Source organism: Garra rufa, chromosome 20, assembly GCF_049309525.1.
Source record: "Garra rufa chromosome 20, GarRuf1.0, whole genome shotgun sequence".
NCBI classification, from domain to species: Eukaryota; Metazoa; Chordata; class Actinopteri; order Cypriniformes; family Cyprinidae; genus Garra; species Garra rufa.
Genome location: NC_133380.1, coordinates 39452189 through 39473104, shown reverse-complemented (window position 1 = coordinate 39473104; position 20916 = coordinate 39452189). Strand labels below are relative to the sequence as shown.

At 35.7% G+C, this 20916-nt stretch overlaps 1 protein-coding gene across 1 annotated transcript in view; it reads left to right on the top strand.

Moving 5' to 3' along the window:
• Positions 1–20916, top strand: part of kif21b (kinesin family member 21B) — an 81866-nt gene that overhangs the window by 34763 nt on the left and 26187 nt on the right. Inside the window, exons 16-27 of the mRNA XM_073825445.1 lie at positions 1056–1163; positions 1255–1556; positions 2956–3106; positions 3601–3804; positions 5400–5501; positions 6851–7016; positions 9467–9527; positions 9614–9662; positions 9810–10009; positions 10158–10232; positions 12408–12521; positions 17961–17999. Of these exons, the coding sequence (XP_073681546.1) occupies positions 1056–1163; positions 1255–1556; positions 2956–3106; positions 3601–3804; positions 5400–5501; positions 6851–7016; positions 9467–9527; positions 9614–9662; positions 9810–10009; positions 10158–10232; positions 12408–12521; positions 17961–17999 (1571 nt within the window). The remainder of the gene's footprint in view (positions 1–1055; positions 1164–1254; positions 1557–2955; positions 3107–3600; positions 3805–5399; positions 5502–6850; positions 7017–9466; positions 9528–9613; positions 9663–9809; positions 10010–10157; positions 10233–12407; positions 12522–17960; positions 18000–20916) is intronic.

The window sequence follows — 20916 nt, the reverse complement described above, 5'->3', positions numbered from 1 at the left end:
TATCATTATTTAAATTAAATGAAATATATAAAAATAAATTTTTTTATTACGACTTTTCTCATTTTAATTTAGTTTAACTCAGTGTATTAAAATAACTCGATGAAACAAAACAAATGTAGACATAAAAACTACTAAAAATTACAAAACTTACTAAAAAAATTACAATTTTTTTTACTAAAGGTAAAAAAAAAATGAAAATAATAGCTGATTCAAAATATTAATGAAAATGTAGTACCAAATTAACACTGGGATGGGTTGAGTATTTATTTATTTATTTATTTATTTATTAATTAATTAAAGAAACTGATAAAGCAAGGATGAATTAAATTGATCAAAAGTAACAAATATATTTATAATGTTACAAAGATTTTTATTTGAACTAAATTCTGTTCTTTTAAATTGACTGTTTATCAGATAGTTCTGAAAAAACTCAAAAAAGTATTGTTTTCCACAAAACTATTAAGCAGCACAACAGTTTTCAACATTGATAATAATAAGAACATAGGAATAATGTGTCTTTAGCAAATCAGCATACTTGATTTCTGAAGAGTAATAGAAGCTACATATACAGCTTTGCATCACATTAATAAATCACATAAAATATATATGTTAAAGTTGCTTTAAATTCTAATAACGTTTTACAATATTGTTGCATTTACTATATTTTTATTTTATTTTTGATCAAGTAAATGCTGTCTTGGTGAACACTGACATTAAAAAAAAAATCTTACATTTATAAAATGTGCATTATACAAAAAAAGAACAAGGTTTGAAATAAGTCTATTTCAAAATGCAGTGTGCTTGACTTTCGCCGTTCCTTTCTAGTGTGACGAATGAAACAGTAAGAAATGTGTTCTCAAAATGGAATTACAAATGCAAAACAACCTAATATTAATCATATACAACATTCTTGTTTAATGGAATGTGTATATTTTGGGACACATTAATTCTAATATTGCATACTACTTTTTTAGGACATATTTTTGGACATGACTATTTTTTTACTCCTGCATCTAGTTGTTTCTAACAATGCTTTCTTTCCATTCCACCTATAGGTGGCACTAATGAAGCAGATGAAAGAGGAGCAGCAGCGGAGGAGGATGATCGATGCGAAGAGGAACAGAGAAATCGCACAATTGAAAAAAGAACAGCGACGACAAGAGGTTTGACCGATTGACAATTAAAAAAGAGTGCAGCCAGTTGTTTATCATGCTTTATAAAATATTATTAATCACATTCTGTGTGCTCTTACAGTATCAGATCCGAGCTTTGGAGTCCCAGAAGCGTCAGCAGGAGATTGTGTTGAGGAGGAAGACACAGGAAGTGACTGCGCTGAGGCGAATGGCCAAGCCAATGTCGGAGCGTGTGGCCGGACGCGTGACCCGCAGACTCACCAGTGTGGACTCCGGAGCAGAGCTGTCCAACAGTACCACAACAACCTCCTCCGAACCAGAGTCAACTCGCTCTGTTTCCAGCATCATACGCCAGTGGAACACCAAACTGAACGGATACCTGGGAGAGAATGACACCCATGGCACTGGAGGAAACATGGCCAGGTCAGATTCAAACATCCATGACACAATGTTTTTGAAGTCTCATAAACTCACCAAGGCTGCATTACTTTGACCAAAAAACAATAATATTGGGAGATATAATTAAAATGTAAAACGTTTTCTATTTAAATTTATTTCACACTAAAAATGTGTTTATTTCTGTGATGTAAAGCTACATTTTCAGCATCATTACTCCAGTCTTGAGCATCACATGATCCTCCAGAAATCATTCTGATATGCTGATTTGGCTTTTATTTAGAATTCTAAACATTCTAAATAACATTTATTTGAAATGGAGTTATTTTGTAACATTCTAAAAGTTTTAAATTTCACATTTGATACATTTAAATGGGTATAATTATATTTAAATGTGACCCTGGAGCACAAAACCAGTCTTAAGTAGCAGGGGGTATGTTTGTAGCCAATAGCCAACTGTATGGGTCAAAATGATCAATTTTCTTTTATGCCAAAAATCATTAGGATATTAAGTAAAGATCAGGTTCCATGAAGATATTTTGTAAATTTCCTAGTGCAAATATGTGACCCTGGACCACAAAACCAGTCATAAGGTTAAATTTTACAAAACTGAGATGTATTTATAATATGAAAGCTCAGTAAATAAGCTTTCTATTGATGTATGGTTGGTTAGGATAGGACAATATTTGTCCGAGATACATCTATTTGAAAATCTGGAACCTGAGGGTGCAAAAAAAATCAAAATCCTGAGAAAATCACCTTTACCCATGCAATGCATTTTTGGCTATTGCTACAAATATACCCCAGCGACTAAAGACTGGTTTTGTGGTCCAGGGTCACATATATCAAAACTTAATTTTTGATTAGTAATATGCATCACTAAGAACTTCATTTAAACAACTTTAAAGGCAATTTTCTCAGTATTTAGATTTTTTTGCACCCTCAGATTCCAAATTTTCAAATAGTTGCCAGAATCTCGACCAAACATTGCCGTATTCTAACAAACCGTTTAGAAAAGTTTAGCTTTCAGATAGAGTATGAATCTCAATTTCCAAAAATTTACCCTTATGACTGGTTTTGTAGTCCATGGTCACAAATAAATGCATTTAGAATAATAACATAAATAATTATAATATTAACCAAGTATATCAATGCAAACAAATCCCAGTGAATCAAATCATTTAGATTGTATTGCAGTAGATTATTGCAAAATGTCCTGTTTTTTTTTTTACTCAGAAATATCACATTATGAAATTCAAATGCTCAAATTTCATGTTTTTATATTTTATTTTGTTCATTTTATTTTATTTTAATGGTATCATTGTTTATTTAATAGTTAATCTTAGATCTAGTAGGTGACATTCATTAAAAAAAATATATTCACTGTAGGCTATACAGTTTACATTTGTATTTTTTTTTTCAGTAGCAGAAAAAAGTTCCAGCGAAAGAGTGCGAGCACAAGTTTTTCCAAGACAGCCCGTCAGAAGTGGCAGTCTCTGGAGAGGAGGATCATGGATATTGTGATGCAGAGAATGACCATCACTAATGTGGAAGCGGATATGGATCGCCTCATTAAGGTGATTTTCGGCATCATACATGTTATATAATGCATTTTACATGTTACATATCATAGTGATCTACCTTAAACCGTGTGCATTTTTCTTGCATCCACCTTATTTTTCCTACAAGAGCGGGCCATTTGTAGATTTTATGAGTGTAGCTTCCTGTTTCATCTGCGTCCAGCTATTTTTAGCTTGTTTTGCTGGTTAATATTGCAAATTGGTGTGTCCTAATATATTATTTGAATGTATTATCTTAATTACGAACACACTGGTTTGTAGTGCAAACTCTTTACTGCACGTTATTTCTTCTCGTTATTTCCCTATAGTGGCTAATGAACTGAAAGCCCATAGGCTTACTTTCGGATTGAAGAATAAAGCGGATAGGACTGTTGTGTAAATGATGGATTTGTGTTTATGACACAATAATGTAGCAATTAAGCAGTAGAGAAGGACTGTATACTCAACTCTTTGCTTGTTCAAACATTATTACGACTCAATGACGCTTACAGAAACGTGAGGAGCTGTCCATGCAGCAGGAGGCAGTGTTGCGCAAGAGAGAAAAGTTACTGAACGAGGGCTTTGGAGAGGACGAGGAGGAGAGGCTCCTTCAGGAGATGAACGAGGAGATTGAGGTTCTCAATGCCAACATTGACTACATCAGTGACAGTCTGTCAGACTGCCAGGCCACCATCGTACAGATCGAGGAGACCAAGGTACTGGCCATCTTACATGTGACTGCTGGATGATAGGCCAATAGAAATGCTTCTCTGTCGATGCGCGTCCTGCTCCTTACAGCACAGGTCGTAAATTCAGACTGCAGTTTTCGTCATGTATTATAACAAACAAAGTGTAGAGAGATGATGTAAATAATAGATTTAGTGTGCAGTGGACAGAGCTTTATTAATTGAAATGCAAAAGACTTTTAGACGGCGTTTTAATGATTATAAAGGAAGTTTGCAAATGTGAAATTGAATTTATACAACAATTTTACACATTATTTATTTTATACAAAAGTTAATATTAAGTGGCTTACATTTTAGGAACACTGTTGTCTGTGCTCTATTTCGTCAACAAAAATAGTTCCAAACAAAGCCACAGCTTTTTTATGAATGAAACTGCGCTTTTGAACGAATCGATTTAATTTATTCAGTCACAAAGACTTTGACTTACTGCCACTGGTTTCAGTTTCATTTTTTTTTTTAAGTATTAATCGAGTCATTTAAATGATTTAAATTTCTATATTTAAAACTTTATATTTTAAAACATCACTCTCATAACAATGTTTTTATGAAATGCATTAATTCTGCCTCTGAGTCTTGTCAAAAATTCTGTAAATATTTCTTAATGCCACATTCGAGCTCTTCTGTGCCGTGCAATTGTTGATGCTGATTTAATTTGACTGGTAACGTACTTAGCCTGATTGTATCTTATTATTTTAGTTGAATTTATTGTGTAATTAAATTTTTTGATGAAAGTTTATAAATCTGAATTTTTTGGCACAAAAGATACATTTAATAAAGTTAAAAAAAAAAAATCTTTAAGGAGTCAAATACCATCTTATAATAGGAAATTTAATTTCTGTCACTGTTCCTAATTTTTATTAAGTTTGAGCACTAGTGCTCCTGAAAAGAAATGTAAGCATTCTTAAGAATGTAAGTTTGTAAGTTGTTAATAAATATTATTATAGATTATAAAGGGTTTTATAATTAAATGCATCTAAAAGGTAATCTAAAATTACCATTATTAACCCCCTTGCCTTCCAACCCAGAATCCCCCAGTGAATTTTGGCCATTTCCACCACTGCCTTTACGCACATATGTGACCCTGGACAACAAAACCAGTCATAAGGTTAAATTTGACAAAACTGAGATGTATACATGAAATATACACATGAAAGCCCAATAAATAAGCTTTCTATTGATGTATGGTTTGTTAGGATAGGACAATATTTGGCCGAGATACATCTATTTGAAAATCTGGAATCTGAGGGTGCAAAAAAATCAAAATACTGAGAAAATCACCTTTAAAGTTGTCCAAATTAAGTTCTTAACAATGCATATTACTAATCAAAAATTACATTTTGATATATTTATAGTAGGAATTTTACAAAAAATCTTCATGGAACATGATCTTTACTTAATTTCCTAATGATTTTTGACATAAAAGAAAAATCAATAATTTTGACCCATACAATGTATTTTTGGCTATTGCTACAAATATACCCCAGCGACTTAAGACTGGTTTTGTGGTCCAGGGTCACATACTGTATAAGTTTTAGTTATTGATAAAAGCATGTGTTTATTTTTAGGATGAACTGGACTCAGTGGACACCTCAGTGGTCATCAGTTCCTGCTCGCTGGCCGAAGCTCGTGGTCTTCTGGACTACTTTCTCAAAGCCTCTATTGACAAGGTAAGTCCAGGCAGACAAAGCCAACAAAATTGTTTGTAATGCATGATTATATAGTTGCATAGATTTGACACTCATATGTATGGGCACACTCTGAAGACACACACACAATTTGGTGGGATTGTGCCTCTTGGTGGTGCTAAAATTGGACAAAACATGAAATTGCGATTGACTACAATAGAGTATTATGATATAAAATGCTACATTTTTACCAATGCATTGGCGTACCATTACAAAACTTTGAATAAAAAGCGTTTTGAGGCAGTGCCACCTTGTGGTCAAAAGCGATATATGCTGTATATACAAATATTAGGGGTGTAACCATAGACATTTGTGTATAGTACACATTATTTGGATGGATACAGTGTTCTCAGTGCAACTGTGCTCAATAATGCAGGTTGTGATGGTGAGGTAGTTTGTTAGTTTTCACTCTTTTCCTCGCTTTTAAATAGCTTGTAAAGCTTGCATTTTACTTTGACTTTTGAATTAGCGGCAATTCCGCATCAGTTGATTAAATTGACAGCAACAAAACGGTACGACAAACTCACTTTAACACTGTTAAACATGTTTAATTAATTAACAAAACTAATACAAATACACTATGCTATAGGCCTAATGTAAAATAAGAAATAACTAACACAAAGTTCAAATATAACGCAGTGGAACCAAATAAATAACTAATGTTAAAAAAGCTACCAAAATCATCTTAGATAAATGGCAAAAGTCAAAAGGCCTTCCAAAGTCTAAAATATTTTTTAAAGCTTTGTGTTTTGTTTCTGAACTAAATCTTAACTTCTTGTCTTTCTCATCTCCCTCATCAGCTCATCATCAGTTGTTCGGCACACTGCAATGTTCAAAGTTTAAAAAAAGAATACTTTATGATATTAGTTTTAATTAATTGTAAAAAATTTTATTTTTTATTTTTTTGCCATTTAATTCTATTTGATCTATTGAAAATGTACCGAACCGTGACACCACTGTGTCATATTGAACTAAACCGTGAATTTTGTGAACGTTACACCCCTAACTTTTTCATTAAAGAATCCTACAAATTTGTATCATGGTTTCCACAAACTGTTTTCAACATAGATAATAATAAGAAATTTACATATTAGATTTCTGAAGGATCATGTTGTACTGAAGACTCAAGTAATGGCTGCTGAAAATTCAACTTTAAATCACAGGATTAAATTATTTTTAGAAATATATATTAATAAAAGCTTTTTAATTTTTTCTGTATTTTTAATTAAATAAATGCAGCTTTAATGAGCATAAGAGACATTCAAAAACATTCAAAAAGATCTTACTGAACTTACTGATTTTTTTTTAATCGCATGTGTTTGTGTATGTAGGGTCTACAAGTTGCTCAAAAAGAAGCTCAAATTCGGCTGCTGGAGGGTCAGCTGAGGCAGACAGATGTGATGGGCTCTTCTCAAAATCACATGATCCTGGATGCTCTAAGGGAGAAAGCAGAGTGTATCCCTGAACTACAAGCACTTATCCACAATGTCCAGCAAGGTGAGTAATCAGTTATGCCTGTGCTGGAAAAATGAGTCGAAATGCGCACAGTCTAATTTTGAGCTTAAAGTCGAATTTGAGTTTTCACAAAATTGAGTTCATTAAGCCTTTTTCTAGCGATCCCAATGCTCCAGATAGTAAATACACATCTAAAATGATCTTTACTTGTACGTTTTCTGAGAAGACTACCTTTTTCTCTGCTCACTTCTAGACAACAGCTGCTGCTTCTCAACACAAGTTGTAGGTCTATTGTTGCAAAGTGGAGCATTTTGTGAATATTCATATCGAATTCTCGATGACACAAGTCTAAATCAGTGAAATATGATTTTTAAACCCATGCTGATGAAAGCAAAACGATCACACTGACTGACATTTGCAAAACACGTTCATAAGATGCGCCTCTCTGAGAGCGTGCAATCTCCCTATAAAGTGCATTATTGGAAAATATATTTTTTGGTGAGATTCACACAAACATAATATGTTATGTCTTACATGAATGTTTAGTTAAAGGTTGTATCAGCGATTTCTAGCCTAAAACATAAAGTGTCAATTTCAGCTGACCTTTCTTCACGATCCGTTCGCTGCCTGCCCCATAAATTGTCTGTGAAAAAAGAGATATGCCAAAAAAACAATCGGCGCTACCAACCTTTCCACACATAAACAAACAGTGTTCCAACCAATCAGCGTCAGGGGTTTGGTGTTGTGGACTTTCCTACTGGTGCAGGGATGTGAGGGAGGCGGAGCGAAAGTCCACAACACCAAACCCCTGACGCTGATTGGTTGGAACACAGTTTGTTTATGTGTGGAAAGGTTGGTAGTGCCGATTTGTTTTTTTGGCATATCTCGGACCCTAGGCTGACCAGAGAGACGCGGTTTTTTCACAGACAATTTATGGGGCAGGCAGCGAGCGGATCGTGATGAAAGGTCAGCTAAATTTGACACTTTATGTTTCAGGCTAGAAATCGCTGATACAACCTTTAATGCTTAGAGAAAAAAACTGACACATTATATTAGATGCATGCATTACAGTAGGTCTTAATATAGATCTGTCTCAATGTTAATCAAACATTAAAAGAAAAGACAGAATCACTCGCTCTTGATTAAACTACTGGTTGTTTGCATCTTTGTTCTTATTTTTAATAACAAAGTTAAAATAAAAAATAGCTATGTTGTGATTAATAATATAGTAATCATTATTAATAAAAGATGTGGAGGAAACATGCAAGGTTGATTGGCTGTTTTGCTTTGAAATTGGACTTTAAAGGATAACTATTGCCAAAATGCAACCTGGGCAGTTTTTTTTTTACTGTAAACGAGACAAACTTATATCTAAAAGCATAATTACGACAAACGAGCCGTTTTTGAGATTGACCGTGATTTAGTTTTGTGGTCAGTGGCCAGTGAATGGGAGAACTAGGGGCATAACTTTGAGCGCATCAAAATCGATATTTTTACAACACTAAGAAGGCTCGACACACCATGAGACTTTGCTCAAAGTATCGCCTGGGTCTCTACACATGAACTCCAGCATTGAGAACATTGTTTGTGTACACAGAGTTTACTAAAAAGAAAGGTTTTGAACAACTCACTTTCACTGTTTGAGTTTCTGCTCGCAGCCGTCTTGCCAGTCAAGAAGAATCGATCTCCGAATGCGAATGAATGGACTCCATATGAGGCTCTTTTTACAGCTAGAAGGTTAATATTGTTTTTCACTTGCGACAAAACAGCGAATTAGCCATGCATTTATATTGAAATATGCTTTAGGAGCTATCCATCTTTACTCTCCTCGCTATTATGTCGCATTCGGAGATCGATTCTTCTTGACTGGCAAGACGGCCGCGAGCGGAAACAGTGAAAGTGAGTTGTTCAAAACCTTTCTTTTTAGTAAACTCTGTGTACACAAACAATGTTCTCAATGCTGGAGTTCATGTGTAGAGACCCAGGCGATACTTCCAGCAAAGTTTCATGGTGTGTCGAGCCTTCTTAGAGTTGTAAAAATATTGCTTTTGATGCGCTCAAAGTTATGCCCCTAGTACTCCCATTCACCGGCCATTGACCACAAAACGAAATCACGGTCAATCTCAAAAACGGCTCGTTTGTCGTAATTATGCTTTTAGATATAAGCTTGTCCCGTTTACAGTAAAAAAAAACAAACAAACAAAAAAAACAGCCCAGGTTGCATTTTGGCAATAGTTATCCTTTAACTCAAGTTTTCTCAAAATCAACTCTGCTGACTCTATCGCCTTCAAACGGCTGTAATCAGTCATTTTTTGTGATTCCAACAAGTTATATATAATTTTGAAGGTACTTTAATGGAAAATAAATGTGAAAATAAAAAGAACTATTTTAAAATTGGCTCATTCTGACTCATGTTGCCAGCATGGGTGTGTGTACATGTTTGTTACAATTTGTGTGTACAATTTGTCATTTTGGTTTCATATATTCCTCAGAGAATGGCTATGCGAGCACAGATGAGGATGCATCTGAGTTCAGTCAGGCGTCAGAGGGCGGGTATGACTACTTTCTCAATACTCATACATGATTATCACGGAATAAGCGATCTGAATTTGAACCTCACTGCTAACTTCTTGCTACAGTTTTCCCCAAATGAAGTTGTCTGCGAGTCAAGATGACTTTAAGATGAAGGTAAAACTCAAACTTTGTGTCTTAGAGTTGAGTAGTAGACATATAGCTCAGCAGCATTGGAAAGCAGCGCTTAATTCCTGTTCTGTGCATTATAACCACTAGATGGCAGTGTAGTATTTGAAATATGTACTGCGTTTCCTCTCTCAGGTTGAGCCTCGACTTTCTGCACAAATGAAGGCAGTGTCAGCAGAGTATTTGGGCCCGATTCTGGACCTCTCCTCCAAGAACATCACTAAGTCCCTGGCTTCTCTGTCAGAGATCCACGAGAACGGCCTGCTCCTCAAAGAGCCCTATTCCAGAGAGCTGGTGTCTCGAACCATCAGCCTTCCGGTCAGAGGACACACTTTGTGAGTGCACCTGTCGTGCACAACTCTCTCGTACTGGAATAAATTATATTCTGATATAATAGTTCAAGGTGTAATCCGAGTTTTGGAATCTGCTCTTCATAGTTATTCAGTTATTTAGAGGATAACACAGTTTCTGTTTCTGTTTCAGCCCAAGGCAGTCCAGAGTATCTGACACATCTCCCTTAACAAGGAGGCAGTCATACGACCGAGGCCAGCCATATAGGTAACTTCATCACTAGAAGTTTGACAATTAATGTTTTTAGAATGAGAAGTTAGCTGATGAGATTTCAGAGGTTTGGGGTCCATTTCAGAGCAACAATTACTAGAAGAAAGTAACGGAATTCATTACTGTTTCATTTGGCTTTATAAAGACTGGACAGAAATAGCTAAATTAACTACTTTTATTTTATAGACAGTCCTGTTTTCAATATTTTTGTTTATTGATTTATGTAGATCTTTGCCTTTTAATGTGTTCTAAGGTTTTTTTCTACTTTTCATTTGAACATAAGACTATCTAGGAATTATGATCATTTTAAACATTATTTGTCTTTACTTAAACACCAGTTTTCACCTTCTGAAATATGGTTAAATGTGAATTTTAGAGAAATGTTTAAATGATCTAAATATAATTTGTGGAGGTGGAGTGTCTTTGTTTATTCATGAAGATTATACATTTACAATTAGGGATGATCACACAGAATTAAAATCACATAGAATTGACGCTGAACATTTATTAGTTAAGCTCTCAGTTGGTTCTGGAGGAAGAAATATTAGGGATGCACAGAAATGAAAATTCTTGACCAAAGCTGAACAAAATTAAACACTTATTAAACACGGGTTTAGTTCCCCCCATGTATTTTGCCAGTTTTTTTCACCATTGCATAAATAAATAGCCAATATTAGCTTTTTACAATTTTGTCTTGCTTTTCGAAGAAAAAAATCAATTGCAAAACAACAATTTAAAAAATGTATTCAACACTGAACATTTTTAACATTCTAGTAGACATTATAGCCTACCATCAAAGCACAATTTAACTTCAAATTACTAAGTTAGTAAAAGAATATTCGGTAACACTTTCTATGAAGCCTGTATTTATAATGCATTACGAGGACATTCTTAATGCATTATAATGCATGCATAATGCCTTATAAACAGCATTATAATATGTTATATAATTTTATAAACAATCATAGCAACAGTTACGATGCACTATAATACTTACCTTGTGTGCTTATAACTTTGATGAGTACAATGCATTATATCACCAGATGAAGTATGCATTTACAATGCATTATAAGGGCGTTCTTATATGTATGTTCTTATTATGCATTTTAATACATTAAGAATGCCCTTATAATGCATTGTAAATGCAGGCTTCATCTGGTGTTATAATGGTAAGTATTATAATGTGTTGTAACTGTTTTTATGATTATTAATTAGATGATACAGCAAATCATAATTGTGTTTATAAGGCATTACGTGTGCACTATAGTACATTAATAATACCCGTATGAAGGATTATAAATGGAGACTTTATCTGGTGTTATAATGCATTGTACTCATCAAAGTTATAAGCACAAAAAGGTAAGTATTATAGTGCATTGTAACTGTTGTTATGATTATTTATAAAAAATATATAACATATTATAATGATGTTTATAAGGCATTATGCATGCATTATAATGCATTAAGAATGTCCTTATAATGCATTATAAATACAGGCTTCATAGAAAGTGTTACCGAATATTCTTTGGCCATTTTCAAGACCCCCTTCTTGAATCAGGCATGTGTTTTTAATCTACAAATAAATGCAGCCTTGCTGAGCAAAGGAAAATGTTATAATAAATGTATTAATACAGCTGTTGTAATGATTATTATCATTATTTTTGTCTTTTTTATTTTAATTTTTCAGAACAACAGTAAAATTACAATACTAACATTTATGAACGTTGACTTTTTTTTGGCGGAAACCCACAAGAACAGTCTCCCGTCTTTCTCAGACAGTTTTAAATGCTTCCACACTGCCCACATGTTTGCTGCATTAGTGCGCGCCTCTATTTGATCACGTCACGTCATTGCTCGGTATAATTTATTCGGCTTTTTCGCTTATTTGTCCGAACATCAAAAGAGTTTTTTTGCTATTTTTGTCTGAATAATTCCGGTTGCCGAACATTTGGTGCATCCCTAAGAAATATTTTTGTTGTTGTTACCAACCAAGCACCTGATCCCAAGATTTTAATGATAGTTTGGCCAACTTACTTGTTTTGGAAAACAATGAGCATAAATGCTATTTTGTTTTATGTGATTTTAACAGCTCATTTGCAGATTTTTTTATTTTTTATTTTTAATCAGAAATGCTTTTGTGTGTGTGTATTGTTTTTCTTTTTTTAATGTCAGAAGTCCAGACATAGGCTACACCCCTCCTTCTTCCCCTCCTCTCAGAACTCGCAATGATCGCAACGTCTTTTCCCGCTTGACAAGCAACCAGAGTCAGGGCTCAGCGCTCGACAAGTGAGTTCCACACTAACACACACACTGCATGAACTATTTATTATCTTGTTAAAGAAAGAAAATCATCAGAGGCTGATTTACCTTTAGGCTGTAATTCCTCCTCGTACCTGAGCATGGGATTCTGCACATGCCCACATATTCTCTAGGTATATTTAACTGTTTTCCTTTCCACCCAGCTAGCTTTTTTTTTCTCCTTCAGCTATAAGTTAATGAGTTTTTTCTGTCAGGTTACTTTCGAGTGCTTCTTTACAGTATTTTAATCCACTAGTTCGGTACCTCAGCGTTAACCCTGCATGTGTCGCAGGCAGTATCGATCTTTAATTGCAGGCGAATGGTTAGTATAACTCAAAGCCGACAGCAGAAGCTACTGTCAGTTCTTCGGCTCCTGTGAATTCTCATTATAACACCACAAGTGGGCACATTAGGGTAGGATAACCAATTATTCCACCCTCTGAAGATGGGTTTTGTTTGCACTTTCCTTCCATAATTGAATCAGCAGTGTCTGATATTGCCATAGAGATCTAAATTGGTCATTTGATGCGCCTGTCAGGGATTTATCTCATTATTTCTCCAACCCCTTGAATATTGCACTCTCTTTGTGTGTGTGTGTGGGTTAGGACACATATGGTAGCGGACTGTAGTTTTCTCATAATGTGATTTCTACCAGGCCGCACCATTCTGTAGTTTGTTTACAGCGTTTGGCTTGCTATCCTTATCGTAGTCATACAACCACCTTTAGCACAGTAATTTTGCGTTCTGTGGTAAATCACCATAATTAGTGCTGTTTGCAAAGGCAAGCATCGCTATTACTGTAGCTCATACTTAGAATTAGGGATTTGAATAAAGCCCTGATGGAATAAAACTTAATGCGTAACGCATCCTGCACTATTTGTGTGCGTATGTGATACCTCAAATACTGCAAGCTTATTAAAAAGAAGGATACTAATAATTATAATACTTGAAATTGACCAAAAAAAAATCCTAAAGTTATGTAAAACCACAACTTGATTTTAGAAGTTCAGGTTTCTTCAGTTTAAGCAATAGTTGAGAATGAAAAAGTCTTAAATGTAACCTAAACTGCAACATAAAAAGATGTAATGATGTTTTTTTTAAGCTTAAGTAAGTTACATTTAATTATAACTAATAATATTAAAATAATTAATATTTTCAATAATAATAAAAAAGTCATCTTGTAGCCTTTTTTAAATCATGAAGAAATATTAAAGCAGGTGTGTGTAAACTTATGACTAGTAGTGTGTGCACAGAGATTTAAGAGAGATATCAACTGATGAAATCACCATTTAATAATGATATAAAATTGATAATAGACACTTATCTCATGTGACAAGACGAGACACGAGACTGGGTTTAAGAGAACGAGATGAGACGAGATTTTTAAACTTTTCTTTTTAAAGAAATCCTCAATGATGAAATATATAGGGGAAAATAGTAATTTATTCAACTAAAAAACAAAATGCAAAAAAAAATGTAGGTGCATTTTGATATAAACTTGCACTTTATGAAATTAAACTTCAGTAATAAACATGTAAACTAAAGCTGCATGCTTCTGGATAAATGGAAAAACAATTTTCTATTATAAATTAAAGATTACGATTTTCTCATGATTCTGAAGAAAAAAAAGGATTAGAAATCTAAACAAAATAACGTAATTTTATAATGGTTCTGACAAAAATGTTCAAGTCCAAATGAAGGAGTCAGTCTCTCAATTAATAAAGACTGGTTTTACAATTGCGATCTCCTGAATGAATGATTCAATGATTTTGTGAACTTGACAGAAACAAATCAAATTTGACCAATTCATAACCAATTCTTAATCACAACCAATTCATGTTGAGGTATTTATTATTATGGATAAAACAAATTATGGATTGTCAGTAAATACAATAGTGAATCAAAAGCCATGTTCAGACTGTCAGTAAAATTATGAATTTTTGTGCATATCTGATTGGAAACTGATCATATTTGGCAAGTGTAAATGGCGAAAAATCACATGAAACCTGATTTTTACATCCATTTCAGGCAACATTCATATGTGGTTTGAAATCCTCTGACTGCTCCGATTGGATATAGTGTAGATTTTTGCCTATGTCACTTTCTCACGCTACTACAAACACATCAGCCATTGTTTGTAGAAAACATGCTGAATGTCTTTGTTGTTACGAAGTGAAAGTCAAGTGGAAAATAGCAATATGCTGTTGGTCCACACACCCCTTTGAGTTTTAAAACTGGCGTAGATGGCAGTACGAAATAAAGCTGTGCATTCCAGCTTCCTACGTTTCTGCTGCTGCCTCATAAAACGTAATTCAATCCAGCGTGACGCCAACATGTTGTCATGTTGTAATAAAACATCTGTATTATTGCAAACTTGTTGTTTTTAGCGTAGGCATACCAGTGCTCATTTAGATCAGATTCCAATTGGATATGCACACAAATCGGATTTGGAACCTCCCGAAACAGTCATACAGTATTTAGGGACCAGAATAACTGCATACTAGCAACCATTCTGAACATCACAAGCAGGGCTTAAAAACGAAAAAAAAAATCCATTCGGTTCACTCCGAGCAGAATCGATATTATAACATTTCTGTTCTTGCGTTCCTCATTAAACAATAGAAAAAATACCGGTTAATAACGTCATTTTATTAGATAGATAGATAGATGGTGTGTGCCTTTTAATAACATGTTTGGCATTATGTTTACAAATGATTAAACCAAATTCCGTGTTCGTGTCATTTGAACTTAATGTCTTTAAAACCGAAAGTAAACGAGTTCACCTGGAAACTCGTTACAAATGCGCTAATAATTTTTTTTAAAACTATTTTCTTGTTTGATAATACTATAGCGAAATAAGCCCCTTCAAGACCATCCGCTTAACATCCTGACCACACGGCTTAATCTGCGATAAAAACCTGTTGACTTATTCCTTACCTAATATGCATAATAGCCTATTATAGGCTATTTTCACTCAAACAAAACAGAACTCCAGATAGTGGATATGATTTTACATTTAATGCATAAAAGTAAAAGAAAATGTAATGCATTGTAACACTATAAAACAACAACAGATTTTTTTTAAAACATTTAACACAACAGATCAACAACTTCAATTATAATATACCAAATAGGCTACTGGAAAAACTGGATGGGCTTCAGCAGAAGTCAATCTATAGCCTACTTAAACTACAAGTTTTAATTAGGCTACAATAACTTAAACCTAAACGTACCTTTGCACATGAACCAGCCAGGTGCTTGGAAACCTTAAGCTCGTCGCATCGGTAAGGGCTCTGTCACCGTCGCATTTGCGCACACAATTTGAATTCATGTTTTTGGACTGCCAAATTGACATAATAAAGAGAACGATAAAAAATACCGTTATTAACCGGTTAATTTGGAATTTCTGTTTCCGTTTCTGTTCAGAACGATTAAAATTGTTTTTGTTTTTGTTCCTGTTCAATGTCATTTGTTTTCGTTTTTCGTTGTCGTTCCTTGAACCGGTTCAGAGCCCTGATCACAACACCCTAGTACCATGCATGGGCATGTAAGTTATCTGTATTTTTAAAGACGTAACGTTTCTACACCGGTTGTCATATGGGAATTAACTTTGACAATGTTCATGCGGTGCTAATAAACTTCTTTGCTTAGAACTTAATTTGATCCTCTCTCATGTATTTTGACGCGCCTTTACATTAATAATCGCACCTGTTAATGTGCGTGTCAGTCACAGTCAGTGTGTCGTCTCAGTATATAAGCTGTAGTGTGATCTTAATTATTTTAGCCCATGAGACGCTGCTCCGCTTGATTACTGATTGGTCTCTAATGGGCGGGACTGACTTGATTAGATTGGAATCCTGACAGCCTTTCAGTCTTTGCTTGGGTTAGCACTGAATAACAAAATCGGACAGCAGACGCAAGACATTCATGCAGGCCAATATTAATAGACCTTCATCAACATTCAATTCATTGTTGGTGTCAGTGTCCTGTCAATTGGTCACACTCTCATTAATCTGATTCTCAAATAAGCGTGCATGCCGTAAGTTTCTTTACTTCTAGTCTGACTGGGTCTGTATTTTAAAGTAACGATAAAGCACTTTTACATTTCAGCCAATCAGATACGATTCAAGCAATTTCCAGTGGTTCATTATGTTTTTCTTTTGACTCTAAGACTCTGCACTGACTTGACTGAACAGCGTCTCATGTTAGATCTTGTCACATGAATTTGTTCTTGTTTAGAACGAGTAAGCTCTTAAATCAATATGGCCCATAATTCTATAGTTACCTGATCTTGCTCTGATAAAACCAGGTTAGTTTTAGCAGATCGTTCCATGAGATTTGGTAATATAAAGTTTGATTTAGGTTGAACTCTACGGACATTATTTTCTATGGAAACTGACAGCATGCCTCAGATAATTTTCTACAACTTAAATCATGAAAGCAGCTAAAATCGTACTAAACCTAAAGTCAAGATAGTTTCTAGTATCTTTAAATGGGTTTACATGCTCATGACTTGAGTTAAAAGATTATATGTAAATCTGCACACTTTAGTATCATGTTAAATCACCTAATATTTAGATCTTACGCCTTTGCTGTTGTGTATTTAAATTTTCTTTCCAATGCAGTGTCTTGCCCCTTAGGCTTTTGTTATAAATGCATAACGTTCCAAGATATTTTTGCTTTTCATAGGAATTGATTGCAGCTCAAAGATGTAAAGCTGAATACTGTGTCCTAACTTGGTTTTAGGGCTTCTCCTCTTTAAAATTCTAATTTAGTTTTAACAACAAAATATTTTCCAAACTATTTCTGTGAATAAAAGAAAACCACTTATGTTTGTATATCATTTATATTTTATTCTCTGCACATCAGCAATCATCCAAGTTCACAAAAAAGCACTTAGTATATTATGTGAGTGATGACTGCCACGTGCGGCTTTGAATCTCTTGTACTTGTACATTGTCTCTTTGAATAGTGGGAGCCATTTAGCCTAGAGCACTGTAGTGTTTCAATAGGAGATGCTGCCTGCATATAAAAAAAATGGTATTGATAATACATCTCACTAAAACGCTAGCCTCTTTTATTAGAGTCTTGTTTTTGTTTTCTTTGATAGTCACAATAAAAACAGCTCAGATCAAATAGCCGAGACGTGAAGTATCCATTACGACATCACAAGCTCTGGGAATATTCATTGCGAGGCTTCTAAATATGTATCTAAGGTTTGGAGTGGGCTCTTCCTGTCAACAACGAGTCTTATACCAGTAACCCCTCCCAATGAACTCTGCATAACCCTCCTGCTAACTCCTCCCCTTTTGCTCCAGCCCCACCCCCTGCTCCCGCCTGCTTCCTGGAAGGCTCCTCCCCCTCCCTCTCTGTCTTCTACTGACTATTCCCACCTTCCCCTAACCCAACTGCCGTTCTGCCCTATAGGTCGGATGACAGCGACTCCTCTCTCTCGGAGGTGCTCAGGTAGAGATCTCTGTCTGTCATTCTGTTTCCTGTTGCCTGGTCGCCCCGCCCGGCCACGCCCCACCGGGTGTGGTCGTGGCGTGAGCATGCATGTACCCTTTCCATTTTTGCGTCCTGTGCTGTGAACTCTGTGGAATTGAATGAACCTTATGGACAGACTTGTTTGAATAGCTTTAACGATCTTGAAGATTCAGAGGAAGGAAAACCGATTTCAAAATGCTTTAGACCTGAATGTACTTGCTTAAATGTCAGTATATGACACAAAATCATTTAATTGATCGTTTCATGCCGAGCTGTTGGGAAGGCCCTATTAAAAATCCTATTTGATTCTCGCAACAGCTCTGGACTGGGATCAAAAGGTGGCATCCCGCTAGCCAACTCCAAATGATTTTGGTCTGGAGTGTCGCACCTACTGGCATTTCGGCCATAATCTCAATGCCCTCTGCCAACTCCCTTTAATATTTTTCTCTGATTTCCTGTCAAAAATTGTTGAAATAACCAGATCTTACAGAGAAAAACCTCAGTGGTCATTGCCAAAGCCATGAGAGTCTGCCTTACCCACTAAACAATATTTTCAGGCAGACCAGAAGTTGTTTTTTGCCAGCAGGGCCATTAACTCACCTGAGAGATGCCCTGTCTCTTGATTCTTCAGCAATGATGTAAATGAAGCTTACAGATGAAAACCGGATGGAAAATTGGCTAGTCAGATGCCGGCCAAACTTGTTAACACGTCTAGCAAATTTGATTTCATTTTGTCCTTCAGAACCAGCAGTGATCTAATTCGGGTTTTTTTTCCGCAAGTTTCCTCTGGTCTCTGTAGTAAAGACTCCAAAAAATTGGTTCAGACAAACCCCACAGGTTCAATTTTGGATGTTGCTCAATATTCTTTTCTTATCCAATATAGCGACACTGTGATTTCTCTGCACCCCATTATCCTGACAGCACGATTGCATTTTTCTCGTTTCTTTCGAGTTGTTCTCGTTATTCCATTAGAAGCTAATGGCTCTATGATGGAACATGGAGTGCTTGGAACAACTCAGTCCCAAATTTCCTTTGAGAGATGAATCTGTTTAAGGGAAGAATCGTAGACAGCTGGCTTAACTTGTTCACCAAGTGAGCCAGCGGTGATAAACTATCCCTGAAAGAAACAAACCAGCATGTTATAAAGTTCACGCTAAGATGTCTTAGTATTTCGACTAAATTGTTTTATCTGAAGCCAGTGTAACTGGGCAGATTGGACTTGAGTGTTTTTTTTTTAGATCAACACCCTCTTTGATCAGCGTAAAGCTGAATGAGTCAGTAGGGAAGGCTTTTATTCTCTGAACCACAGTGGTCTGCTCTAAATCCCGCTATGGGAGTGTTCAGATAAGGTTCATTCATAACAACTCCCCCCTTCGTTTATCCATAAAAAGCACCGAAACTCCATATCCTGATCTCCTCATGCTCATCTTCTCTGCTGAGGAGACTTGGAGAAGAGGCAGCAGGATTCCCCCTACCTCCCCTCCCCCTTCACACTCCATGTTTTTCTCAGAGCATCTGATTTCTTTGCTTTCAACCCAGTGAAAGGGTCCAGAACCATGAGCTCACTCCTCGTTGGTTATGTGCTGCATGAAGGTTTGGTTTTTAGAACATCATTTCTATTTTTTCTTTCAAGTTTGCTGTTGTCATTTGTGTGAGGTTTTCACACTTGTGTGAAATTGTTTCCTTTTTTTGTGTGTGTTTTTAGTATTGCAGGGTTTGCATGTTGCGTTTCTGGCTGTGTATGTTATAGACTGATTTTTGGTTTATAGCAGTAACGTTCATTGCGCAGCATGGCTCTACAGCTGTATTGACTCTGTTTGATTGACACTAAGTGAGGAATAAAATTGCAAGTATTTTTAACTTTTAACACTTTTCTAATTCCTCACTTATCGGCTCGAATGAGCAAAAAATTAAGCTGCATGGTGTGGAGAAATTATGTGCTGCTCATTATTGAAGCTTGCAAAGGCAAACATCACTATTACCAACTCCCAACTGTGAACTGTTTCGCCTGGTGGGCAACAAAGAAGGTGAAAAATTATTAAAGAAAGTAGGAGCGTTTAGAGAATTTGGGTCTTATTGTGCAAACACACAGAACGCTTTAGCAACCACATAGCATATTCCACAAGTCAAGTCAAGTCACCTTTATTTATATAGCGCTTTTAACAATACAGATTGTGTCAAAGCAACTGCACAGTATTTAAACAGCACAATAGTGTGTAAGTAACGCATTATTGTAAATAATCAATTTTCAGATAAAGGCAGTTCTTCAATGAATTCAGTGATATCATCATCCAGTTCAGTTCAAATAGTATACGTTATCGCTGGAAAGTGTCCCCAACTAAGCAAGCCAGAGGCGACGGCGGCAAGGAACCAAAACTCCACAGGTGACAGAAATGGAGAAAAAAACCTTGGGAGAAACCAGGCTCAGTCGAGGGACCAGTTCTCCTCTGGCCAGACGAAACCAGCAGTTTGTAACAATGTCTGATTGTAGAGAACTCGTCTGGATCCCGTGGTGTAGCACCGATGGCCGTCTAGGTTGGCGAGGTCTTCATTGATGATCCGTCTCTGGAGCTCATCTAGTTGACATCCACAGCTATTGAAGTCATCTCCAGGTGGTGATCCATGATCTAAGCTGGGTACGGACTGGATCCGGGGGACTGCAGTGACCATCTGATCTGGATACAGGCTGGGTCTGTTGGCTACGGTGACCTCGGAATAAGAATGAAACAGACTAATATTAGCGTAGATGCCATTCTTTTTACGATGCAACGAGTACATCAGGTGTTATGGGAGGTGTTTTCGGTTCCGGTTGACCTAATTAATGCAGCCTAACAATCCTTTAACGGATTTGAATTATAGGAATGTGTTAATGTTTTTATGTGTAAGCCAGGTTAAA